At 52.3% G+C, this 26,916-nt stretch overlaps 1 protein-coding gene across 1 annotated transcript in view; it reads right to left on the bottom strand.

The window, feature by feature from the left end:
• Positions 1-20,402, bottom strand: part of YY1 (YY1 transcription factor) — a 30,005-nt gene extending 9,603 nt beyond the window's left edge. The window contains exons 1-2 of the mRNA XM_059183103.1: positions 19,717-20,402; positions 2,096-2,258 (exon numbers count right to left, since the gene is read on the bottom strand). Of these exons, the coding sequence (XP_059039086.1) occupies positions 2,096-2,258; positions 19,717-20,383 (830 nt within the window). The 5' untranslated portion in view covers positions 20,384-20,402. The remainder of the gene's footprint in view (positions 1-2,095; positions 2,259-19,716) is intronic.
• Positions 20,403-26,916: the final 6,514 nt, after the last annotated feature.

Genomic DNA, 26,916 nt, shown 5'->3' with positions numbered 1-26,916 from the left:
TCCCTCAGCCACCGATCATAGGGTCTTACCCAGACTTTCCTCTCCAAAACCGCCCTCTCCACACCGTGGACGGCTGCGTCACTCTCAGCCGCAGCCACAGTGCAGAAGATGAGTTAGCCCTGACTTACCTCCTGAAACCTCCAAGTCCAACAGGGATGACTAACACCTAAACCCCAACAATGCCCACCCTGAGCCCCAAACCAGCACCACTCTTCCAATCTCACGCCGGCTGAGGCTTCGCAAGGCGCTGAGCTTCCATTCTAATTCCCCTCCTGGAGACACACAGCGGGGGTGGCTCTCCATCTCTCCCACCATCTCCTGACACCCTGATCTCATTTCTTCTTTCCGTCTGGCCACCGCAATCCTGGCTCAGGCCTTCAGGACCTCTCCCACTCGCGGTCTGTGCCCACGCCAACCCAGCCTGGAGAGAGCAGACATGTCATTCCCTCCACATCAACCCCTGATCACAGAGCCCTCTCTCTACTGCTCACACTGTGGACTCCAGCAGCAGTCCACCACGCACTAAAAACATCCACAGATGTTGCATCCAAATTCCCAGCCAAACCTACTTATTCTTCTCGGAGCGTACGCCGAGTGGGTGTGGAGCATCTCCCTTTCCACTGCGCTCACGCCACACTAGCATTAGGCCCACCATGGAACCCCCCCCAATCCCCCTACCTCAGTGTTTTTCAGGGCTCAGGTCAGACGCCATCCCCTCTACAAGGCTTTCCTGGACTCCTGCCTTCCATAGCTCTATCCGTGGGGACTGCAGCCTCTACCCTCGATAAACTCCAAAGACGTTAACAATAGATGACTAACTTTAAAAACACATGACAATACTAAACACTGGCATGCAATTCGACTCAATCTGCCCCAAAACTCAAACCTCACTGTTAATTCTATCTACAGATTCCATTTTTATTTGTACGGGGGGGTGGGGGGGATGGAGTTACATAGCATACCCGTACTTAAAATACGAAAGCCAACAAAAGCTGGAAGACACAATGTCACGAACAAAAGGACAGAAGCCTTAACACTTTTGTTCAGCCGTGGTCAATGAGAAATAAGTTCAGGTGCAGTTTCCCTACGGCCGCAGTCTCACAGGATGGAGAAAAGAGCACAAACCCCTTTATTATAACACCCCTGGCTCTGACACCCGTCTGACACTTGGAGAAACTGAGGCTCCAAATGGCAGGAGGTCACCCACCTTGTTTTTTTCTCTGGCAGGGCACACTCCAGGGCCTCCAGTCTTATCTACTCCACTCTGCTCGCAAGAGAAAGACAGACAAGGGCGCCCCTGCTCTGTTTCTGGATGGGTGGGATCACAAAGAGATCTCTCTTCCTCCTCCTGCCCTCGCCCAAACGTCCTGGCTATTCCAGGCTCCGTGCAACCTCGGGGCGGGCCACAAACTCATCCGTCTGCCCCAGAGTTGATGAGTTCATTTCACATTTTATTTAAAATGGTCTCTGAGTGTGTTCTCATGTCCTTGTAGAAACTGCCCAACAGTGCTGGGGAACAAATACTACAAAAGGGGAGAGAGGCTTCTGCGGGAGCCCTGCCCGCTTCAGGCAGACACGCCTCCAGACCTTCCTGACTGCCCACCTTGGTCGGTCACAGGGAGCCCCCACCATAAATATTTGATCTCTTCCTGTCATGCCTGCTTCAGTGAACCAAACCCCAGGAGCGTAACTGATGACACGCTGGAAAAGGATCTGATGACTCCTTTCCGGTCAGCTCTGCCTGCCCGGCTCCAAGCCAGGCCCCCGCAGCTTGCTCTAGCTCACAAGGCGTCCAGCTGGTGTTAGGACCCATATTTCCAATCAACCTCTGTGCAATTTTATGTATTCACAAGCAATTAGGAGCTATGGAATTAAGAAGCATTTGCCTCACCTTACTGTCTGCAAGGATCTAAAATGGGGCCACACACATCACTAGCAGAGTTACCCCCACAAACAAAACGAACTGCTTTTGTTTTCCCAAGTTTCCCTGGACTAAGACTACCAGCCACCACTGTAACTTACGCACAAGGAACACAGCTGCCGACTCTCAAGTACTTTCTATAATTAGAGAGAAAGGAAAGTTCTGAGGGCTTACCTAGCGAATTCTGCCAGTTGTTTGGGGTCTGAGAGGTCAATGCCAGGTATCCCTCCAGGAGGAAGCTTCTTCCCTGTCATATACTCTGAATAATCAGGAGGGGAGTTCTCTCCAATGATCTGCTCTTCAACCACTGTCTCATGGTCAATATCTTTTTTTTCATCTGAAACACACCATAAGATTGATTATTTTAGTGGACGAAAAATGTGTATTGGGCAAATACATTCTAAGAACTATGAAAAGTGCTTTCATTAGCAGCTCCGGGAGCGGTGATTTAGAGCTGCTAGCCCAACTTCTTAACCACCCAGTCTTTCTCCTCAGTCTCCTGAAATCCTGGTTCTGCTTCAAGGTCACCAATATCCGCGATGCCCAACCAGCAGACCTTTGCGCTCGTGCTCCTCAGCCTGGCGGCAATGTTCCCCACTCTGACGCGGCGGTCACTTGCCTGGTTCGGCTCCCACTTCTTGAACTGCTCCTTGTCAAGCTTCCTTTCTCCTCCTCCCAAAACTCCCCAAGAGTTCTGCTTTCTGTCCACCCACACATTCCGTTAGCGACACAGCGATGTGGACCCGAGTCTGATGCCCTGCTTCCGCCCTGCAGCCTTCCCTCTCGCGGCTCTCCCCTCCCGCTCTGCAGCCCTTTCAGCTCTTCACGCTGATCCCAGGACCCGGATGCAGGCAAGTTACATACAATCACAGCAATGTGATTTTCATTGGCCCCTCCCACTAGACAGCACGTGCCACGAGGACAGGAGTACTTGTCATTTTCGATCCCCAGGTATCCCCAGAGCCTGGTGCAGTCCGCACAGAACTGGCCCTCAACAGTCGTGTGTTCAAGGAATGCAGGACATCTCTACTTGTACGACTACTGTCACAAATCCAACAGGCTAAAAAAAAGGAATATGGATCCCCGTAATTCATCTCCTACATCCCAAACACCAAATCCTATTGGTTTTTATTTTTTTTAAGATTTTATTTATTTATTCGACAGAGAGAGATCACAAGTAGGCAGAGAGGCAGGCAGAGAGAGAGAGAGAGGAGGAAGCAGGCTCCCCACCAAGGAGAGAGCCCGATGCGGGACTCGATCCCAGGACCCTGGGACCATGACCTGGGCCGAAGGCAGAGGCTTTAACCCTCTGAGCCACCCAGGCGCCCCTCCTATTGGTTTTTAGAAGGTCTTCGCCCTTTGTCCCACGGCCATCAAGTTAGCTCTTACTATCTCATACCTCAACGACTAACATAATTTTTTAACTTATCTTCCCCATTCTGTTCTCTGCCATAATGATGCTATAAAGGATCAACTGATACAGAAAATGCAGCTGATGTATTTCCACCTTGTACGAACCCTTCAGAAGTGTAAATTACACTTGGCCTCCTGGGCCCCCTGTGCCTGGGTCCCGTTTACACAGCTAGCCGGGCCTTCCATTTCTCCTAGGCAGGAGCCCTCCACAACACAACCAGGCCATGCTCCGCCCAGGGCTTGTTGACTCTACTGCTCTGGCCTCAGCTTCTTACCTTTACCTTGAACCTACGTTAGGTCTTGATAACGACACTGACAAACTCTAAATCATGCTGTTCTGAATTTTTGCTGGCCTCGCCTCTTACGCTGGGGTCGAGCGCCCAGAGGCCCAAACCGGTTGGTCTGCAACTATGTTGTGCTGAAAGCAGAAAATAAAGACACTCCAAAGTGTTCCCTGCTGACTGAAACGTCCTGCTTCTCCATGAAAATGTTTCACAAACGGTGAAGTGAAAATTGGCTTGTTCAATTCTCACCCCTCCATCAGAGTTTAAAAAAAAAAACAAAAAACCAACAAACAAGACTAAAGGGGCGTCTGGGAGGCTCAGTCAGTCAGTTAAAGCAGTTGACTCTTGATTTCGTCTCAGGCCATGATCTGAGGGTATCAAACCCCGCATGGGGCTCCGTGCTGAGTGCGAAGTGTGCTGGACATGCTTTCTCCCACTCCGCCTCGGCCCCCATGTGCACACGCTCTCTCTCCCTAAAATAAATCTTAAGACAAAAACAAAACACAAGACCAAACCAAACCCTACAAGAGACATCACTATCAAAATATGATGTCTAGCTGCTTAATATCAGGTTCTCTGACATCAGGGTACAACGCAAGTTAAAGACAAAATGTTGGGGTGTCTGGGTGGCACAGTCAGTTAAGCCTCTGACTCCGAGTTTCAGCTCAGGTCTCAGGGTTGTGAGACTGAGCCCCGTGTCGTCGGGCTCCGCACTCAGCACGCAGCCCCGCCAAGTAGGTTCATTTGATTCAAGCGGTCACTATGTTCAATCACTCAGATGAAAAACAAAGAACAGGATACTTTTTCTTTTTTAAAGATTTTATTTATTTGACAGACAGAGATCACAAGTAGGCAGAGAGGCAGGCAGAGAGAGGGGTAAGCAGGCTCCCTGCTGAGCAGAGAGCCCGATGGACTCTGAGACCTCTGAGACCCAGGGCGCCCTGAGACCATGACCTGAGCCGAAGGCAGAGGCTTATTAACCCACTGAGTCCCCCCCGGTGCCCCGGGCATCCGATACTTTTACATTATAAATGTCTCTCTCCCACCACTCACTTATTTTTCAAAAATTTTAAGTCATCCCCTACACATACGTAGGGTTGACCCTGAGATCAAGCGTCGCCCGCTCCACCAGCTGAGCCATCCAGGACTGCCCCCTCATTCTGGAAAACGTTACACGTCTCTGCCAGGAATCAGAGGGCAGCAGCATCGCACTGAAAGGTTACTCGACAGGCGGTTTTCATTACCGCGCACAGCCCCCGAGAGGCGGGCAAACTCGCAAGTCCACCCGGCACAGGAGAAAGCGGAGGCCCAGACAGGCCGGTGCAGCTCGCTCTGGGCTAATAACTAGTCAGCCAGGGGCCTCGTGAACACAGGAAGCCTCCCTGCCGGCCCCGGGTCCTCCGCTGTCAAGCCCAGCGGCCTTCAGTTCCGAGCTAGAACCATCTCTACATGCCGGTAACCTCCGTACAGACGGCGCAGCCCAAGGGAACAGCCAGATCATTCACGAAGGGCAGGAAACGTGGTTAGCGATCCTAAGTGACAAAGCCAGGACTCTGCACTGTAACCAGGTTTTCTCTCGGGGTTTTCTCACCCTCCAGCCTTCCCCGAGGAGCAACTACCACCACTCGCCTTTCAGGTGCTCCAGAAACGCTCGGGCGGGCAGGAGAGCTGTTTTTCCGCCCTGACTTTGGGTACTTCCAACAGAAGAATGGAAGCAAGGCAGAGGGCCCCTACCGCTGCGAGGAAGCTGTGATGAGAACCACGTCTCCGGTAAGCTGGGACACATGCCGGGACACATTCCGGGATTACCGACTCAGACTAGAGGCGCCACCAGCTGCCTTCGGCTCAGTCATGATCCCAAGGTGCTGGATCGAGCCCCGAATGGGGCTCCCTGCTCTGCGGGGAGACTGCTTCTCCCCCTTCCGCTCCCCCTGCTTGTGCTCCCTCTCTCGCTGCATCTCTCTCTGTCAAATAAATGAATAAAACGTTTAAAAAGAAAGAAAAAGGGATCACAGGCTAGCTCACACTCCCTGCACAGTTCAACGCCTATTAACCGAGGGTCTCCTTATCTGGCACTGTTCCAAGTCCCCCGAAACAAAACAAAGCCTCTGCCCTCAAAGAACTTTTATTCTAGTGGGCGAAGCCGTCTTAGCTCAGGCTGCTCTAACAAAATACCACAGACAGGGGGCTTCGAAAAGAATTTACCCCTCATGGTCTTGCAGACTAAGATGCCCTCCAATTCAGTTCCCGGTAAAGGCGTGCTACCCTGGCTTGTCAAAGAGCCTTCTTGCTGCGCCCCTCCATGGCGGGGAGACGGATCGTCATCTCTGTCTCTTTTTACCTAAAAGGGCACTAATCCCACCAGGAGGGCTCCACCCTCCTAACCAGATTACTTCCCAAAGGCCCCACTGTCAAATACCTTTACGCTGGAGACTGGGACTTTAGCTCATGAATTCTGGGGAGACAGAAACAAGTCAAAAGAGGAAATGCTTCCTGAGGCTTGAGACTCAGCTCTCAGACCCAACGCTCAACAATGCCCAGCACCCAGACGCCAACGCCAGCACAAACTGGAAGCCGTGTATGGAGTGAGTCTAAGCAGAGACCGACAAGTTTTACGATCCCCAAGTACTGCCAGTGGGCCCGACCCAGCCTGACAGCCTTCCCACCACCACTTATGGTTTCCTTTCTATTATTTTATCTTTTATTTACACACACGCACGCACACACAGAAAATCTCAAGCAGTCTCTACACCCAGCACAGAGCTGATGTGGGGCTAGATGTCATAACCCTGAGATCATGGCCTGAGCTGAAATCAAGAGCTGGACACAACGTAACGAGCCGCCCAGGTGCCCCCTCCTTTCTACAGTTTAAACAAATTTTGGTTAAGCAGACATGAACATAATAGTTATCATTTCAACCATCTGTGAAATGTCCAAACCAGTGGCATCAGGTACACTCACAATGCTGTATACCCATCACGACCATCTATACTCGAGACTCCTTGTCCCCAACAGATACCCGGTACCCACTGCACACCTGCCCCGCCCCCGGTGGCCTCTATTCTACTTCCTCTTTCTATAAATCTGTCTACTCTAGGTACCTTTTTTTTTTAAGGATTTTATTTATTTATTTGACAGAGATCACAAGCAGGCAGAGAGGCAGGTGTTGGGGGACAGGCTCCCCGCTGTGCAGAGAGCCTGGTGTGGGGCTCGATCCCAGGACCCTGGTATCACGACCTGAGCCAAAGGCAGAGGCTTTAACCCACTGAGCCACCCAAACGCCCCTCTAGGTACCTTTTATAAATGGAATCAAACAGTATTGGTCCTTCTGTGTCTGGCTGACCACATGTCTTCAAGGTCCACCCATGTACTAGCATGTACAAAACTTCATTCTTTTTCACATTTGAATAATATATTTTTTAAAAGATTTTATTTATTTATTTGACAGAGATCACAAGTAGGCAGAGAGGCAGGCAGAGAGAGAGAGGGTGAAACAGGCTCCCTGCTGAGCAGAGAGACCGATGTGGGGCTCGATTCCAGGACCCTGAGATCATGACCTGAGCTGAAGGCAGAGGCTTAACCCACTGAGCCATCCAGGCGCCTCGCTGAATAATATTCTTGTATGGACATACCACATTTTGTTTATCCACTCATCCACTGATAGACACAGGAGCTGCTTCCCCCTTCTGGCTGCTGTGAATCATGCTATTATGGACAATGGTGTGCACATATGCCACCTACTGTTAGAAACAGCTTTACTGAAGCACAGCCATGCTTGTTTGTTCACATGTTACCTTTGGCTACTTTCCTGCTGCAATAACACTGGCACTGATTAGGTGCTTTAGGATAGCCTATGAAACCTGTATCATTACTATTTAGGCCTTTACAGAAAAAAAGTTTATTGACCTCTCACCTACATGATGGAATTTTACTTAGAAAATAGGATTTAAAACTCTAGTGGAGATTTTTCTAGTGAAACAGGAACAACAGTGAGATTACCCAATGATGGGATTTACTTCCAAAAGAGACATCAACCTGTCTTTAAAACAGGTTAGCCTGGGTGGCTCAGTTGGTTGGACGACTACCTTCGGCTCAGGTGATAATCCCGGGGTCCGAGGATCCAGTCCCGCATCGGGCTCTCCGCTCCACAGGGAGTCTGCTTCTCCCTCTGACTTTCTCCTTGCTCATGCTCTCTCTCACTGTCTCTCTCTCAAATAAATAAATAAAATCTTAAAACAAAACAAAACAAAAAAATAGGTTAGAGAGGGGCACCTGGGTGGCTCAGTGGGTTAAGCCTCTGCCTTCGGCTTGGGTCATGATCCCAGGGTCCTGGGATCGAGCGGCGCATCGGGCTCTCTGCTCAGCAGGGAACCTGTTTCTCCCTCTCTCTCTGCCTACTTGTGGTCTCTGTCTGTCAACTAAATAAAATCTTAAATAAATAAATAATAAAACAGGTTAGAGGGGCCCCTGGGTGGCTCAGTGGGTTGAGCTTCTGCCTTCAGCTCAGGTCTTAATCTCAGGGTCCTGGGATCGAGCCCCGAGTCAGGCTCTCTGCTCAGTGGAGAGCCCGCTTCCTCCTCTCTCTCTGCCTGCCTCTGTCAAATGAATAAATAAAATCTTAAAAAAAAAATAAAGTAAAATAAAACAGGTCAGATTTGAGTCCTATTTTGGAGGAGGATTACACAAGTCCGGGTAATAAACGAGAGGGGGTACGGTGGGAGGAAAAGGAGGTTAACTATGCTTTCTAAGTTTCTGGGTTGCACTTCTGGGGGGAGGTCATGGGCCAAGCAGGAGAGTAAGGGGCAAAGAGACCACGTGCGGCAGAGGACCTGGAGACACCTTGTGGACAGACAGACCTCAAGGAGGTACTTGGATATGCAAGTGTGGGGACAAAATAAATTGAGGCTCAAGAGAAATTCAGACATCACTGGCACATGGCCTCTATTCAAAGCCAGAGAGATAAATGGTATCTACTGAAAAAAATATATAGACAGAGAGGAGAGGGTGCAGAATGAGCACCTGGGTAACGGCAACCCTGAGGGAGACCGCAAAGAAAAGTCTAGATGCTCTGCCTCATGAGTACTGAACTCAGTGACTTACCAAGTGAAAGTGATGCACAGTTGAGGCCGTCCGTCCTGAGTACAGACAATAACCACATGGTCTGTACGTAAAACCAAAATAAAACTGATTAAAGACAATCTGATTCGGATGACCACCACACACACACACCTACACTTCTGAACATGATCCAATACTCTTGCCTTAAAAAAACTTTTGTTGGGTCTTTCTAGATAATTGCCGTGTGCTTTCATAATATGTATTTCAACTTCACATTACCACTTCTGTTACTTATTCCTTCATAAACCGCGTATGCCACGGAAGTTCAGAGTGAACTCTTTGAAGACCAGCACCAGAAATCATCAAAAGGGTCAATAACTACTCAACAACAGGGCGCCTGGGTGGCTCAGTGGGTTAAGCCGCTGCCTTCGGCTCAGGTCATGATCTCAGGGTCCTGGGATCGAGTCCCGCATCGGGCTCTCTGCTTGGCGGGGAGCCTGCTTCCCTCTCTCTCTGCCCGCCTCTCTGTCTACTGTGATCTCTCTGTCAAATAAATAAAGAAAATCTTTTAAAAAAATAAAAATAAAAATAAAAAAATAACTACTCAACAATACAATGTCAGGAAATAAACTATTTATATAAATAGAAATCATATTTTGAAGAAAGCTGCTTGAGAAATGACAAAAGATGTTTGGTTTTATGGTCAGAGAAATTAAAGACAATGTTTGCCATCTTCTAGTTTTTTTTTTTAAGATTTTATTTATTTATTTGACAAAGACACAGCAAGAGAGGATCACAAGCAGGGGGAGTGGGAGGGAGAAACAGGCTTCCCACCCAGCAGGGAGCCCGATGCCAGGCTCCATCCCAGGACTCCAGGATCATGACCAGAGCAAAAGGCAGATGCTTAAAGACTAAGCCCCCTAGGTTCTAAGAAAACATTTTTTTTTTTTTAAGATTTTATTTATTTATTTGACAGAGAGAAATCACAAGTAGGCAGAGAGGCAGGCAGAGAGAGAGAGAGAGAGGGAAGCAGGCTCCCTGCTGAGCAGAGAGCCTGATACAGGACTCGATCCCAGGACCCTGAGATCATGACCTGAGCTGAAGGCAAAGGCTTAACCCACTGAGCCACCCAGGCGCCCCTAAGAAAACATTTTAATGAGAACTTCTCATCAAACCTGGATCAGGTGATTCCAGTACTCACTAACACTGGCTAAAAGCAGACCACCTACAACAACCAGACCAAAGTAAAATGGCCTTAGCTGGAAGATATGGAAAAACAAAATCTAGCCAGTGCCACCTATAAATGGGGCACACATTTTGTATTCAAATGGTTCGGAGGCAGGGGATCCTCTTTCTGCCAACCGCAGGTGCCCTCCGCTACCTCCCGTGCTCCCTGAGTCCTTCCCTCGCTAGTCTCCTCACAGAAGCAGTTCACCATTTCCCACCATCACAAGGGTGAGTGCAGCACTCTAACGTAGTTTAAGAGGAAAACCATTCACTTAACTTTTATTACAGCATATGTTTGTAATCGTTCTATTATTATCGTTAATCAGCAATTTTTTTAAGGTTTTATTTATGGGGGCGGTTAGGAGCAGAGGGAGAGGGAGAAGCAGACGCCCCATGAGCAAGAAGCTGGCCACAGGCTTGATCCCAGGACCCTGAGATCATGACCTGAGCCGAAGACAGAGGCTTTAACCCACTGAGCCACCCAGTTGCCCCTCAGCAGTTATGTTTTGTTTTGTTTCGTTTTTTTCCAATTTTTATTTATTTGTCGGAGAGCACACAGGCAGGCAGAGTGGCAGGCGAAGGCAGACGGTGAAGCAGGATCCCCACTGAGCAGGGGGCCCGATGTGGAACTCGATCCCAGGACACTGGGATCACAACGAATGCCTAACCGACTGAGCCACTCAGGCATCCCTCAGCAGTTAAGTTTTAAGTGGGTGTGGTGCCAGGCCTCTACCGGGGTCTTGGAGCGCACCCCCACAGATTAAGGAGGGGCTCCTGTATAAACAAGCCGGTCCTATCCCCACCTCTCAACTATTCTGCTCACGTCTTCATTACCGAAGCCAGCCTCATTCTCAGCCTGGTTTGAGAGGCAAAGCAGAGACTCAGAATAACTTCGGTCAAAAAAATAGTGATGGGGGGGGGGGGCACCCGCATGGCTCGGTCAGTTAAGCAGCTGCCTTTGGCTCACGTCATGATCCCAGGGTCCTGGGATCGAATCCCGCACTGGGCTCCCCATAAGCAAGGACCCTGCTTCTCTTTCTCAGTCTCTGCCTGCCACTCTGCCTGCTTGTGTGCTCGCTCTCTCTCTCTGACAAATAAATAAAATCTTTAAAAAAAAAATAAAAAAGGCAATGGGACACCTGGCTGGCTCAGCTGGCAAAACATGTGCGTCTGGATCTTGGGGCCATGAGTTCGAGCTCCACGTGGGGGAGGACGACTGTACTTTAGATAAGTAAATAATCTTTGAATAAAGACTCAAATATATTTTTAAAAAGAGAGAGAGAGGGGCGCCTGGGTGGCTCAGTGGGTTAAGCCGCTGCCTTCGGCTCGGGTCATGATCTCAGGGTCCTGGGATCGAGTCCCGCGTCGGGCTCTCTGCTCAGCAGGGAGCCTGCTTCCCTATCTCTCTCTCTCTGCCTGCCTCTCCATCTGCTTGTAATTTCTCTCTGTCAAATTAATGAAATAAAATCTTTAAAAAAAAAAAAAAAAAAAGAGAGAGAGAGAGGGAGAGGATTAAACTAAATGGAAAGGCTGGACACTCCAACAGGTCCATGAAGAGGTTTAAAAAGTGGTCTGACCTGCCCTCCCCAGCCCTACCAAAGCAGCAGCCCTCTGGCCCTGTTCCTCAATGTGGGAGAAAAGGTATCAGGTAACACGGCGACACCTTCCCCTCTGCCCACCTCTCACCCCGCACCCCTGGATCCACTGCTCTCCAAAGCCCAGACCTCCTTCCTTCAAGAGGTCTTTCACTTGTCAGTGAACCTTGCTTGGTTTCTTCGTTTCTTATAAAAGAGAAGACCACCGGTAAGGCTGAAGCCCGAGAATGCTTTACAGGGCAGCCTCGGCATCTAGGAACACAGGGAGGAGAGAGCCAGACCCCTCTGTTCCACTCTCCCCACCCTCCTGGGCTTAAGGGGAACAGCAGGTCCCACACTTAACGGTTGTGAAAGAATGCTCGACTTCTGTCGGGGGAGAGGAAGCATGGAAAGGACATGGAAATTCGGAGTCACATTCCATTAGGTTACATTTTCAGTCTTTGGCTCTTCTAAGACACCACGTGAAATTCTGGACACCACACCGGCTGGAATCTGCACTGTGACCCGGTGATCCCCTTCATATAGAAGCAGTTTACCTAAGAATTCAGTCCTCAGAAAAGCTTGATTTCCCTACACGTTGTTCTCATCTTAGCTAGAATCCGTTATCAGTAGTAGGCTTTCCTTTTTTATCTCAACTGCCAGGAAACTCAAGAGGGTTGACCTTCACACTTCCTTTTTTCCTGTGATCCCGATCTTCTATTTTCACCAACTCCCGTATTTATTTACCAACTACTTACTTATATGGGTTGGCTAGATTTTGTTCCCCCACACCTTTCATCTTAGGCGATCAGCTTCGGTCTGACCTTTCTGGGAGACTTAGGGCAAAAACAACATCACCAACTCACCACTGCCTTCACCCCCCCAAACCTTCACTGGGGAAACCTTGGCGGGGGCCGGGGGGGCGCCGCTAACTATTTGAGATTCATTGCTAAGCAACAGGTAGAAATCAGTCAAAGGCTGTTTCCATGTTTCCCCACTAACAGAGACCTTAGGACAAGATACTATCATTTACTGAGTACCTGCTTCAGGCTAGTAACTGTCCTATCCCTGACGCAGACAAAACCTCAAAGACACTAACTTCATGCGTCTGGCTTAAGAAACAAGCCTTAGAAGTGCCAAGTCATGTACCTGAAGAAACGCAGTTAAGTGGCCGATCTAAGATTTGAAACTAGGATCGACTGTGTAGCCCATGCCTTTCCTAAAAAGGGAACACTCCTGCACACCCTCTCCTCACCCTATAGACTTCTTCCCACCTATGCGGTCCGGCAGGAGGGTGGTAACTCGGGTCACTAGGCTGCGATTCTGCCTTACTGCATAATTTCCATGTGCTGATCGTTCACCCAGTTACGGACCGAGAATCTTCTAAATGCCTAGTGCCATCCTAAGGCTGAGGGTCACAAGCCCACAACTTACTCCCTAGAGGAAGCAGAAAGAAGCAGGTTAAAAGGAAAAAAAAAAAAGCAAGATAGCTTCAGACACTGCTACAAAGAGAATAAAACAGGAGTTTTATTAGGAGTGAGAGTGAGAGTAGAGGACCAGGGAAGGCCTCCCAGAGCGGAGATGTGAACACGGCAGCACAAGAATGGGACATCTGGGGTCACTGCACTGAAGGCAGAGGTGAGAGCAGAGGAACAAGCCCAGGATGGAAGAGGGCTCGCCAGGCCGGAGCATGAAGGGAGTTGAGGGAGGAAGGAGGAAAGAGGGCAGGACAGCAGGGGCCAGATCATGTGCTGCCCGTGATGCGGCGTCTGCGCTTCAACTGAACATGACATGGCATGCGCAGGCTGTGTACGGAGGTGAAGACACAAAATGCGGTATTTACCCTTTTAAAAATCTACAGTTCAGTGACATTAACTATTATCCACACTGTTAGAGGGGTTTTCAAGCAGAGGAGTGAAGCCATCTGATGAAGTCTTAGAAAATTCAGGAAGGTAGAGAGAGTGTACGCCTAGATTCCCCAGACATGCAATCCAGAAGTCTGTATGTGGTCTTTGTTAAGGATCTATAAAAACTGGGGCACCTGGGTGGCTGAGTCTGTTAACTGTAGGACTCCTAGTTTCCGCTCGGGTCATGATCTGGGGTCATGAGATCTTGCCCCACGTGGGGCTCTACACTCAGCACAGAGTCGGCTTCAGATTCTCTCTCCCCCTGCCTCCTGCCCCCCCCAACTCATGCTCTCTAAAATAAATAAATCTTAAGGAAAAAAAAAAAAAGAATCTGTAACATCTATTTAATACAGGAATCATACGTATTAGCACAAACTGTGAGTGAGTTGCCAGCAAAGTAAGAAATTAAAAGCCAACTGTCAACTGGAGGAGCAGCAGCAGCTTCTCCTTCAGAGTTTCTGGGTGCTTAGGCGCTGGAAGACAGAAGGAAGAGAAGAGGACTGAGTGGAGAACTACAAAGAGAGAGAGACACTTCAGGGTGTTTTCACAGGTGCGGTCACCTGTGCAATACCGGAAATTCTGTTCAAGTCCGTGGCTCTCCCAGAAGAGAAAGGGTCCGGGCTCCAACAGAAGAGCAATGGCAGCCTCCTCCCCTTCTCCACGCTTCTTGTATCTAAGGGAGATCATTAATACAAGAAAGAAAAGTCCTTCACAACCACTTACACTGTCTTCATGTTAATCTTAGGAGCACTGTGTAACCTCAAAGGCATCGAGTGATTATCAAGAATTTTACTCAAGGGAAAAAAAAAAAAAAAGAATTTTACTCAAGAGCTCCTAAAACTTCATTCAGCAGGTCCCGCTAAAATTTAAGAGTTCTGCTTTAAGAAAGTGAGTACACTGGTTCCTATGGTCATTCAGGAGTTTGGGAAGAAGTTCTTTTTCTAAAGGAAGTCATTTTACAAGGACACCGAGGTCAGAAGTTAAGATACTCCGAGGCAAGATACTTTGGTCAGTGCTGTGTCAAGTGGAAATCTGATGCTGTTACTAACGTGATTACCAGAAACCACTGGGCCTGTTGTTATTGACAATTAATCACAAATTAAACAGAATGGGACCCATTAAAACGCGGCACTTGGGAATGGGAACGGTCCTCTCATGGACTGTAATGAAGTCCTCCCCACAAAGGAAGGTACAAATGCATATGGTATGGTCAGTTAACTTCCAAAACCTCCACACGCCTTCCCGATATTCTGCTAACAGTAACGACATGAATGCTACTGTCAACCTCGAAGCAGCGTTTCAGATGCCAGATTTTACAAATACAAGGTTTGAATGTTTACCCAACAATACTACAGAATACAACCCACTGTAAATACTCAGATTGAAAAATTATAACAAGTTTTCGCTTTCATATACTCCTATGGGAAGAAGAGCAGAGTTCACAAAATGGTGCCCTGAGAAGAGCGGAACAGGAGTTAACGAAGGAATGAAAATCCTAAGAAATGATCCTTCTAGTCATTGTTTTTGCTAATAACCTGTTACAGGACCCTAAACTTCTCAGCCTTAAGCCCACCTCACTAAACAGACTGCCAACAACAAAAAACCAGGAAGCTTTTGGTGAATAAACACCCAGGAGTCTAGCACACATTTTTAAGTTTATCATTTTACTTATTCTCTTCCAAAGTCTAAAATGCTAGCCAGTAGGTAAGGGTCAGGAGCCCTGACCTTTTCCTGATAGGGATTTTCCTTTGCCAGGAGGGGGAGTCCGCCGCTGCCGGTGAGAGGGAAGACGGCAGGTGAAGCACCTGGAGTCCGGCAGCGCGGAGTCTACATCAGCGAGCCAGCTTCCAAAGCTGCTGGGTCAGGAATCAGGATCTCTGACTTAGACTGCCCTATGTAGGTCACAGGCTTGACAAGATCACTTGGCGGGGCGGAAGGGGGGGTTGTTCTGCAGCTTGGCTCCGTGGGAGTTTATGCGCATGGCATCTCTAGCTAAGGATAAACAGGTAAAGGAGGAACAGGTGGAAAACCCGCACAGGAGTGGCCAATGATCAGGACTAGTAACTTTTAGCAAATTTGGGTTTTCTGAATATAAAGAACTGACAAACAGTTAAATACTTTTCAACTTTCTTTCGCTTTACTGATTTTAATATGGATGGTCTTTTCTGGTCTTAGATGTTTTGCTCAATCCAGCATGAAGCACTTCGGTATTTGGTCTAACAAAAGATAAGTAAAATACCAACAGCCTTGAGTGAAGGTCACGATTTCCAAATACCTGCAACCTTGGGGCGCCTGAGTGGCTCAGTGGGTTAAGCCTCTGCCTTCGGCTCAGGTCATGATCTCAAGGTCCTGGGATCGAGCCTCGGGCTCTCTGCTCAGTGGGGAGCCTACTCCCCACCCCCACCTGCCTCTCTGCCTACTTGTGATCTCTGTCAAATAAATAAATACATAAATACATGAAGCCTCAGATTTTACAGTCTTCTTAGGTTTCTCTCCATACTAAATGTTTTACGGGCACCTGGGAGGCTGAGTCAGTTAAGCATCTGACTCTTGATGTCTGCTCAGGTCATATCTCTGGGTTTTGAGATGGAGCCCCAGATCAAGCCCAAGATCAAGCCCTTCGTGCTCAGCGGGGAGTCTCTCTTTCTCTCCCTGCCCCCTCCCACAGGTGGGGGTACTCTCCCTCTCTAAAAAAAATAAACTAAGTAAAAAATTTAAAAGCCCTAAATGTTTTAAATACTCAGCTTTTATCATGAGAGTCCCTATCTGTCCATGATTAAGCGGTTTAGTTTATAGTTAGGTCTTTAGAACAGTATCAGTCCTATATGATGACAATCTAGGGAAAAACATACAGGAGACTGTGCCCTACGTCAGGCAACATGGAAATGTTCATTCATCATGTGCCAGGAAAAGACCCCAAAATAAACAAGGGCCTTAAAACAGTGGATTAAGCATGTTTAAGACACAGCTGAGGTGTGATGAAACACCAAAACATGCTCAGCCTCACTGAGCCCTCATCTTCTACGCAGAAACAAGCAGGCCCTGCTCTAGTACCTACACTACGGAACCTTACTCAGCCTTAAAAAGGAATGAAGTACACTCGACAATGTGGCTGAACCTTGCACACCGGCTAAGCCACAGACACAAGCCCACAGATGGTTATGACTCCATTTAAATGTCCAGAATGGGCAAAGCCAGAGAAACACAAAGTAGATTAGTGGCTGCCAGGGGCTGGAGGGTGAGGGGAAATGGGGAGTTCCTGCTCACGGATATGGGGTTTCTTTCTGAGATGTTGAAAATACTGTGGAATTAGCTGGCGGTGACGGCCACACAACCTGGTGAATACAGCACAAGCCACGGAACTGCGCCCACGTGAATTACATCAGTTAAAAAGAGGAAAGAAAAAAGCAGATCCACTAGATTCCTTTCCCGTTATTCCAGTAAAGAGATGCCAGTCACACAGACCGCTGTGACTCTGTGGGCAATTAGAGCAACACAGCACACAAGCAAAAGAAACCCGTAAAATCCAAAAGATTTGGTTTCCACGAACGCGCTGGCTCCCACTAAGTTTTTTTAGCCTAGAAACTAACAATAACTAGAGTCCTGAGAATACCCTGTGTACAATTTTTTAAATAAGGACTTCAGGGAACTAAGCTTGGACTTGGGCAAAATGGTCACCTCACAGCTCTTTCCCATCCAAAGGACTGTGCCATGAAACCACAGCGGCGTTCAAACCTTCTATCTAGCCTGGGATCGGATGACACGGAGTCCGTGAAAGCACTGAGCATACTGGCTACCGCAGCCAACACACACACACCGAGAAATTCAGCTTAACAATTAAACTGCTTTGGGGCGCCTGGGTGGCTCAGTTGGTTAAGCAACTGCCTGTGGCTCAGGTCACGGTCCCAGAGTCCTGGGGTCGAGTCCCGCATGGGGCTCCCAGCTCCATGGGGAGTCGGCTTCTCCCTCTGACCTTCTTGCCTCTCATGCTCTCTCTCACTGTCTCTCTCTCAAATAAATAAATAAAATCTTAAAAAAAAACAAACAAACTGCTTTGATTTCTTCACCTATTATCAATTACCTTATATTCAGAACTTGAACTTGGGGCATGCGTAGTTAGTCACCAACTGTCAGGCTTCTCTTGAGTAAATGACCCCAAGCCACAAGGCCAAGGAAGAGGACTAGTTCAGCACAGAGCGGGTCTGAGGAATCAGGCCTTACCATGTCATCGCCATCAAATATTCATAACTACCTTTAGACACGGAGTACTCTGTAATGCGCCAGGCAACTAACTCTGCAAAGAAATGAGCATTAAAATAACCCCAAACTGTGCAACTCTGTAAGAAACCACTTGCACAGGGGAAATAATGACTTTGAAATGCTGACTTAATTGTGAATTAACTCCCATTAGTCAGGCCCCTCAGACCTTCCCCCTCGCCTGGCTGACTCCATCCCCATCACCTCATCCAGTGAACCCTCCATTACCAGGTTTTCTGGGTATGAAGTAAGCAAGCAATTTGAGAAGATCGAATACAGAAAATTTAAAACACCCTAGTTTTCTAAATTTCTATAAAACCAACACGTCCTCACCATGAGAAAAAACAAATTTAGTTTATAGTTAAGGTATCTTTCTAGCAAGATCTCATTTCAGGGGCGCCTGGGTGGCTCAGTGGGTTAAGCCTCTGCCTTCAGCTCCGGTCATGATCTCGGGGTCCTGGGATCGAGTCCCACGACGGGATCTCTGCTTGGCAGGGAGCCTGCTCCCCACCCCCTCTCAGTCTGCCTACTTGTGATCTGTCAAATAAACCAATAAAATCTTTTTTAAAAAATCTAATTTCAGATGGGACCCTGGATTCAGCAAAACTCCGCAACAACGGATTGGCCCGACTCTTACTCTGCGTATTAATGGAGAGAGAAGACTTTGGGTTCCAACACCACGGGGGGCGCACGCTACCAACTCCTCGGAAGGTGTTCTGGTAACCACGGAATAAGCGGGCAGGTTGCGTCTAAACACGCACCTTCACTGCACGCAAAGTGCCCCGACGTCCACGAGCACTCGGAAACGCAGAGCAGCAGCCTCTGCCCTGCCGGAGTCCCGGAGCCGTGCAACTCCGGTAGCTCCCCGAGGGCTCCGCTGCAGCGGCGCCGGCCCAGCCTTCCCCTCGCAGTCAGCCACCCATTCATACTCAGGGGTCATCGCAGTGTGAGGCTCCATCCCGACCACCGCCACAGCCCTACGGGGGGGGCGGGGGGGTCCCCACAACGGGGAACTAGTGTAAGCGCCGGCAGGATCCCTCGCACGTCCGTCCACGGCCCCGGAGGCTGAACCAGCGGACATGGGCGTCATAACCGGACGCGGGCTCGCAGCGTCTACGGCCACAAGCGAGGAAGAGCAGACTTCGACACGCAGGCAAGGCCCTCTGCCCTCTTCTCTCCGGCCTTCCAGAATCTCTCCTCCCCGGGAAAGGAAGCGGGCCGCCTGCCACGCACCGGAAAGCGCGGACACTTCAAGCCCGCGCGGCATTAATCCGGGGACAAACGTCCGCAGCCGGGCAGCTCACCGACCCGTCTCCACGGACACACACCTAAGGTCACTCCCCCAAACGGAGAGGGTTCGCAACAACCTACAAAACCTCGCGGACCCGCTCCCCACCGTGCCGCGGGCGGGGAGGGGGCCCGAGCGGGGACCTCGCCGGCGGCGCGGAGCCCGCACACGCCAGCCCTACGTGCCGCCCAAGTCCCGCCCCAGCCGGCGAGCGCGGGGAGCGCGGCCGCTGGCAGGGTCCGGCCTGCGCGCCGGGCGTGGGAGCGGAAGGCGCGTCTCGGGAGCAGCTGAATCCGGGGAAGGGGGCGGAGCGGGGCCCGGGCGCCCCCCCCCCACTCCGAGGACGGCGGGGGGCGGGGAGCTGGGGCCGGGGGGAGGCGGCGGCGGGCTGCCCGGCCCGGCGTGAGGTCCGCGCAGCCCCGCTGCCCGCGCGCCCCGGGCCTCGCGTGGAGCCGGCCGGGCGGGGGCGGCGGACAACGGGCCGGCGGCCGTCCGTTGGCCCGAGCGCGCCCCGCCCCGCCCCGCCGCGCCGCCCGGCCCCGCCCCGCGCCGCGCGGCCGCCCCGCCCGGGGAAACTACGCCATTGCGGCCTAGCGGGCGGCGCCGCGCCTCCCGCCGCCATCTTCGGCCCGCCGGCCCGCCGCCCGCCGCCCCCGCCGCGGCCCGCCATCTTTTGGGGCCGCCATACTTGCCCTGCGAAGAAGATGGCGGCGCCCATCACACACATAAAACATGGCTTCCCTTCAAAACAAAAACATCCCGGGGGCCGGCGCGCGCCGGCGCTCACCTGAGGACCACATGGTGACCGAGAACTCGCCCTCCAGGGTCTTGATCTGCACCTGCTTCTGCTCCCACTTCTTGTTGCCCGCGTCCGCGCCGCCCGCCGCCCCGGCCCCGCCGCCGAGGTAGCCCTTCTTGCCGCTCTTCTTGCCGCCGCCCTTCTTGACGCGGCCGCCGCCCGACGACGACGAGCCGCCGCCGCCGCTCTTGCCGGCCGCCGCCACGGTGACCAGCGTCTGCTCGATGTAGTCGTCGTCGCCGCCGGCCGGCGCGGGCACCGGGATGAGGATCTGGTCCTCGAAGCCGTCCTCGGCGCGCAGCCCGTCCGAGTCGTCGCCGCCCACCACCTCCTCGCGCGTCTGCACCAGGATCACCTCCTGGTGGTGGTGCACCTGGGTCGGGTCGTCGGTGACGAGCGGCTGCAGCGCGATCATGGGCGGGTGGTGGTGGTGGTGGTGGTGGTGGTGGCCCGCGTGCCCGTGGCCGCCCCCGCCGCCGTGGTCGCCGCCGCCGCCGTCCTCGTCGTCGTCGTCGTCCTCCTCCTCCTCGCCCACCACCGTGGTCTCGATGGTCTCCACCGGGATGGTCTCCACCTCGATCTCGTGCAGCTCCACGATCTCGGCCGGCATCTCCGAGCCGTCCGTGGCGATGTAGAGGGTGTCGCCCGAGGCCATGGCTGAGGGCTCCGCCGCCACGGCCGCGGCGGCCTCGGCTCCGGGGCTACGGGCGGGCGGGCGAGGAGGCGGCCGGCCGTGGGGAAGGAAGGCAGAGGGAGGAAGGCGGCGGGCGGGCGGGCGGGCGGGGGGAGAGGGGGCGGGCGGCGGGGGGAAGGGGCGGGCGCGGCGGCGGCGGCGGCGGGCTTCCCCGCCTCCTCGCCTCGGTGCGCCCCGCGCTCGCTCGGCCGCTGCTTGCCCCGGCGCCCCGCCTCGCCGCGCCTCGGCCGCCCGCTCTGGCCGCGCCTCCTCCCGCCCTCCGGGCCGGCGCTCCGCTTCCCCCTTCCTCCTGCGCCTCCGCCTCCTTCCACACAAATACCAACTCCTCACCCCGAGCCCAGATCTCGCCGCCGCCGCCGCCGCCACACTCCGCTCAGACTCGGCCTCGCGAGACTTCCGCGCTGGCCTCGGCCCGCCCCGCCTCGCTCCCACTCGCCCGCTGGCCCTCTCGCTCCTCCCCCTCTGCCAATCGATCTGCCCGTTCGCCACCGCAGCCCCGCCCACTCACCCGGGCTCCTCCCGGATTGGGGTCGACGGGGCGGCCCCCGCGCGCGCCGGCCGGCCGCAGCGTGTGACGTCAGCGCGCCGCCGCCGCCGCCGCCGCCGCCGCCGCAAGTCGCGCGGCTCCCTCCCTCCCTCCCTCCGCGGTGCCACAGCAGCGAAGTCCGCCGCCCCGGACCCGGGCCGCACTCGGGAGCGGGGCGTCGCCGCTGCAGCCGCCGCCTCGGGAGCCGGTGAGCGGTGCGCGGCCCCCGGCGCCGCGGGGAGGGGGTCTGCAGGGGCGGGCGGGCGGGCCGCGCGCGGGGTCCCGGCCGGCAAGCGGCCCGGGGGCGGCGCGGGGAAGCGGGCGGCGCGCTCGCGGCGGCCCCGGCGCCCAATAAAGTCTGCTTTGACGAGAAACGCCTGTGCTTCCTCTTTCGCGCCGGGCGGCGTTTGCTCGTGGCGCCGGGCTCCGGGCGGGCGAGGGCGGCGGTGAGTGCGGAGGGCCCGGCGGACAAAGGCGGGCGGGCCGCCGAGGAGCGTGGCCGCGGGCCCGCATCGCGCCGCGAGCGCCCGTCCCCGCGCCGCGGCGGGCCGGGGGCCGAGCGCAGGTGGGCCGCGCGGGGCGGCCGGGGCGGGCGGGCGGGGCGGCCGGGCGGAAGCGGCGCGCGGAGCCCCGGGCCCACCGTTGGGAGGATGTCCGTTATCCTTTAGTGACCCGCGGAAACCCGAGGCCGGGCGGTTGGGAGCCCGCGGCCCCCGTCGTCGCGCGGTCGGCTCCTGGGCGTCTGGAAGTTCCTTCTTCGCGCTCCAGCCAATCGGTGTCTGCCTTGACCGCCGCCTTCACCTGTTTCTCACTTTCTGGACACTCCTGGTGCCCACCGGGCTCCGCGTCGGTCTCGTCCTCGGCCGCCCCGCGCGGCGCCGCCGCGTTCCCGTCGCGCGGCGCCGCCGCAGAGCCTGGGCGTTTGCGGGCGCGGGCGAACGGGGGAGGCCCGCGCCGTCCGACTGGCCGCGGGGCCGCCCGACGGGGCTCTGCGCGCCCTCCGCCTTCTGGTTCACCCGGCAGTTGGTTTAAAGCAGTAAAAATAAAGACTCCCTGGGTTTTGAGAACATCTCGGGACGCTGAGATTCTGGGAAGGCGCTCTCTCCGCCGCACTCCTGCGGCCGGGTCAGCGCCGTGCCGAGGCCCGGAGCTGCCGGACCGGGTCCTGCGGTGAAGCCACCGTGATTCTGCGCTGTGCTCGCTCAGCTTCGGGCGCACGTGCTGCGGCAGGCAGGGGTCCTCGATGACGGTAGAGACAAGGCGAGGTGTTCTGGCTAAAGAATGACTCGATCAATTTGGTTCTTATTTCTCAATGCCGTTTAAAGACTTGAGAATTTTAGTGTAAGGAGTGAAAATGAGGTGGTTTTTTTTGTTTGTTTTTTTTTAATCTGAGTTTCAAAACCTGAGTAATTCCCTTTGGAGTGCTGCACCCACACAGTTTGGCAAAGTCAGATCTGTTGAAATAAGTCATTTCTGGCTTCATAGCTTATAAATTGTGCATAAATATTTCACAAGTGAAAACCAATTGTGGGAGAATTTTTTATGTGGCTTGATTTCATTTTCCCCACTCTCCCGTAATTGACGGGAAAATGTCTTTGTCAGTACTTGATACATCCACATGGATGCAAGACAGATGGTGGGGGAGGCCCCGCTTCTAAGCAAGTAGACCTGTAGATGTTCACCGTCAAGTGGAGAAAGCTGGAAAGGGTTTAAAACTTGGGAAGGGTATTCAGTGTGACACAATGTTAAGATGTCCCAAAGTGCTGTCCAGGCGCCTGCTCCATGAATAGCTTTTAAAGATTTATTATAGAGAGAAGGAGCAAGTCTGGGGTGGGGAGGGGCAGAGGGAGAGAGAGACTCAAGCGGGCTCCATTCTCCATCCCCCGACCCTGAGATCACAACTTGAGCCAAAACCGAGAGTGAAGCACCCCTCCACGAATAGCTTTTAAAACTTCCCCCAGGGGCTCCTGGCTGGCTCAGTGGGTTAAAGCCTCTGCCTTTGGCTCAGGTTATGATCCCAGGGTTCTGGGATTGAGCCTCGAATCAGGCTCTCCACTCAGTGGAGAATCTGCTCCCCCACCCCACCCCCCACGGCCTGCTTCTCTGCCTGCCTGTGATCTCTGTCAAATAAATAAATTAAATCTTTTTTAAAAGAACAAAAACTTGCTCCGGAGCAGGGGTGCTTGGGTGGCTCAGTCAGTTATGTGTCTCACTCTTGATCTCAGGCTCAAGTGGTGATCTCAGGGTCGTGAGATTGAGCTCCAAGTCGGGCCCTTCACTGGGCTCACCTGCTTGAGATTCTTTCTCTCCATCTCCCCTACCTCCACCTCCCCTACTCACACTCCCCCTCTCTCTAAAACAAGAGCTGTAGCAGCAAAACTTGCCACAGAGCAGGTGACCTGTTAGCACAGACCTAGAGTTTTCTGTGGTGGAAGGTATTCTTGCCTTCAGCTCTTTAGCTGTGAAGGATCGAATGACTAGATTTGCAAAGACGGTGTGCTACGTTTGCCCTAGCCTGCTTGCGCTTGCTCCTAAAGGTGAAAAATCAATTAAAAAGACAGGTTAAGGGGCCCCGGATGGCTCAGTGGGTTAAACCTCTGCCTTCAGCTCAGGTCAGGATCTCAGGGTCCTGGGATCGAGCCCCACATCAGGCTCTCCACTCGGCAGGGAGCCTGCTTCCCTCTCTCTCTGCCTGCCTACTAGTGATCTTTCTGTCAAATAAATAAATAAAACCTTAAAAAAAAAAAAAAAGCTGACACTTCAGAGCCATGGGACTCGTAGGGATAATTTTCCTGCTTTTACTCTCCGGTTTGGGTGGGATGAATTGAGCCCATGAGTGTTCCCTCTGAATGTCTACAGTCCCTTTTTGTTTTGGCCACAAGCATTTAGACAAACAGCATAATTTAATTAAGCTGGCATTTCTTACACCAGCGTTTGAATGCTTTTACCCTTCCAGCTATGAGGGCGAAGGCCATGGCTGTGTCTGTCTACAGCTGAGTGCCTTGTACGTGGAATGATGGTTTGCTTTTTTGGTTCATCAAAAAATGAAGTTGAGGGCGCCTGGGTGGCTCAGTGGGTTAAGCCGCTGCCTTCGGCTCGGGTCATGGTCTCAGGGTCCTGGGATCGAGTCCCGCATCGGGCTCTCTGCTCAGCAGGGAGCCTGCTTCCCTCTCTCTCTGCCTGCCTCTCTGTCTACTTGTGATCTCTGTCTGTCAAATAAACAAATAAAAATCTTTAAAAAAAAAAAAAAAAGTTGAAAGCACCATGCTTGACCGTTTCAAATGTCTCAGAGGCTCTGACTTTGCACAAGGCTTCCAGGCTACTACAGAGATGAATGTCAGCAACTGCGGGGGGAAAATTAGAATATTGGGAGAATCCTAAAAGTTGTGCTGTTTTCTCGGAGCTGGGGAAGTCCGAGCTCAGTAATGGCTGGGAGATGTGGTGGCAGATACCCTGCCTGGAATGTGCCCTTTGGCCACCTGATCTGGACAAGCAGGACAAAATGCAGACTGTTAGCCATAATCCTTGAAGTCTTCTGCCTCTCTCGTTTCCTAGTCGTTTCTTTCCCGAAACCTCCATTAAAAGTTCAAAGTCAGGGGATGCCTGGATGGCTCAGTGATTAAGCATCTGCCTTCAGCTCAGGTTATGATTCTGGGGTTCTGGGATTGAGTCGCATATGGGACTCCTGGCTCCACGGGAGGCTTGCTTCCCCCTCTCCCATTCCTCCTGCTTATGTTCCCTCTTTCGCTGTGGAATAAATAAATCTTAAAAAAAAAAAAAGCTCAAATTCAGTTTTAAGAGTGTGTGGTTTAGGGACACTCATGGAGAGGACGAAGGTCAGAAGTGAGCAGAAGAATAAAGGATGTTAATTAAAAGACGCTGGTATTTCTCCCCTTTTCAGACCGTGTCTTATTGTGGATTATAAGGAGGCTGTTCAGTCTCATCCCACTTTGTGTGTATCCCTCACAGGTTGGGACTGATTCAGGTAACGAGCTCATGACGCCAAGTAGTTTCCCTTACCAGGAAGGAGTGTAGCTTCTTTGTGAAATCGCTCTGGGTTGTTCTAACGTGTAGTCCTTACAAGGTTCCCTTCAGCAGGCAGTTAGTGCTTTCCGCCTGAGGCGCAGGATGAAGAATGTTAGAGCTATGGGCTTTTTTTTTTTTTTCATTTTGTCCCCAGGGAAAGCAGCTGGGTCACAAGGTCACATTGCCAGGTCAAGTAGAGCTAGGATCTGCATTTTGGGGTGGGGTGGGGGGAGGTTGAATGTTACTCCAATTTAGGTCCACACTGAGTTACCAGTAAAATATTTGGGAAAATCAGGTTGAAATTTCCTGTTTGTGCATCTAAATTAGTGATGCCTAGTGTGTGTCAGTACAGGTCAAACGAAGCACTACAGGTGTGTGCCGGTCTCAGTCATCTAACCTGAGTTCTTGATGGTGGGGTCTGTGAAATCTGGGCTGTGTGGCCAGATTTCCCTGGGGGGCTCAGTGGGTTAAGCCTCTGCCTTCAGTTCAGGTCGTGGTCTCAGGGTCGTGGGATCAAGTCCCACATCGGCTTCTTTGCTCAGCGGGGAGCCTGCTTCCCCCTTCTCTCTCTGCCTACTTGTGATTTCTCTCTGTGTCAAATAAATAAATAAAATCTTTTTAAAAAGAAAAAAAAAAAGGACACTCCCCACGAGATACCCTAAGGACCTGTCTCTTAAGCTGACATTTATGTGTCCTTTTATGTCCTTTACGTTTTTGGTAAAGATTCCTTATTTATTTGAGAGAGAGAGAGAGCATGAGAGGGGAGAGGGTCAGAGGGAGAAGCAGACTCCTGGTGGAGCTGGGAGCCGGATGCGGGACTCCAGGATCATGACCTGAGCTGAAGGCAGTTGCTCAACCAATGGAGACACCCGGGCGCCCTGTCCTTTACTTTTGTAAGATCTTCATCAAATTCTCTTTCTGAGGCCAGTGAATGGATCGGTTACTACCCGTAACTCTAAGGAGAGCTGAAGTCTTTAGTAAAAAACTAACTAGCTGTCCTCCGCTTTGCGGGTCCAGCGGCCCCTGGGGGAGACGCTAAGTCGACTCCTTTGACTTGCCTACCCTTCCCACCTGCGCAGCCAGGCACGTGCCGCGCCGGCCCCTGAGCCGAGTGAGGAGGCATTTCTCTTCCAGTCCTAGGCAGCTTTCACAGCCACACGCTGTTTCACGGCCGAGGCACCACGTTTGGGTGCTTGGGACGGGTTAGTGTGATGGAGTGGGACAGCTCGCAAGGGAGAGCTGCGCAGCACCTTGACCGTGCTGCGAGGGGGTGGTACCAGCCTCCGTGGTGGGTTTTCTCTCTAAAAAGGAGTGACCTGGGGAGTTCGGGGAGTCCAGCTGGTCGTTCCCCTTGCCAGTGCCCCGCGGACACAGCGCCTGAGTGGAATGACAGACTTGTCTTCTTGGAGCCTGTGGCCTGGAGAGGATAGGTGGTGAACGATGGATCGCAGATACTTGCCATGATTCTGGTTGTGTGAAGTCCTAGATGAAGGGGAGGGGGCGCCTGGGTGGCTCAGTGGGTTAAAGCCTCTGTCTTCTGCTCAGCGGGGAGCCTGTTTCCTCCTCTCTCTCTGCCTGCCTGTGATCTCTGCCTAATAAATAAATAAAATCTTTAAAAAAAAGAAGGGGAGAGGTCGGGGATGCTGTCCGATAAAGGCCTTCTTGAGTTAGGGGCAGGCTGACAGGGACTCACAGGTGGAGGGAATCAGCGCCTGACCCAGCACGTGGCTGCCCACCAGTCTATGTCGTTTATGTTAATTTCTGTGTGAAAAAGGAGCAGATGAAATAAATCAGGTGATAAATTTGTAAATACTGGGGCAAACCCATAACACTCATGTGTAGCCCTGGAAATTCAAATTAACAGATTCATCCACAGTAAGTGCTGCTGGGGTTGGCTGCGGTTTTCTCCCTCACACATGGTTCCTCACATCATGTCCTTTGT

The sequence above is a fragment of the Mustela lutreola genome, chromosome 7 (genome assembly GCF_030435805.1).
Source record: "Mustela lutreola isolate mMusLut2 chromosome 7, mMusLut2.pri, whole genome shotgun sequence".
Classification (NCBI taxonomy): domain Eukaryota; kingdom Metazoa; phylum Chordata; class Mammalia; order Carnivora; family Mustelidae; genus Mustela; species Mustela lutreola.
This window is presented reverse-complemented; position numbering and strand designations above follow the sequence as displayed.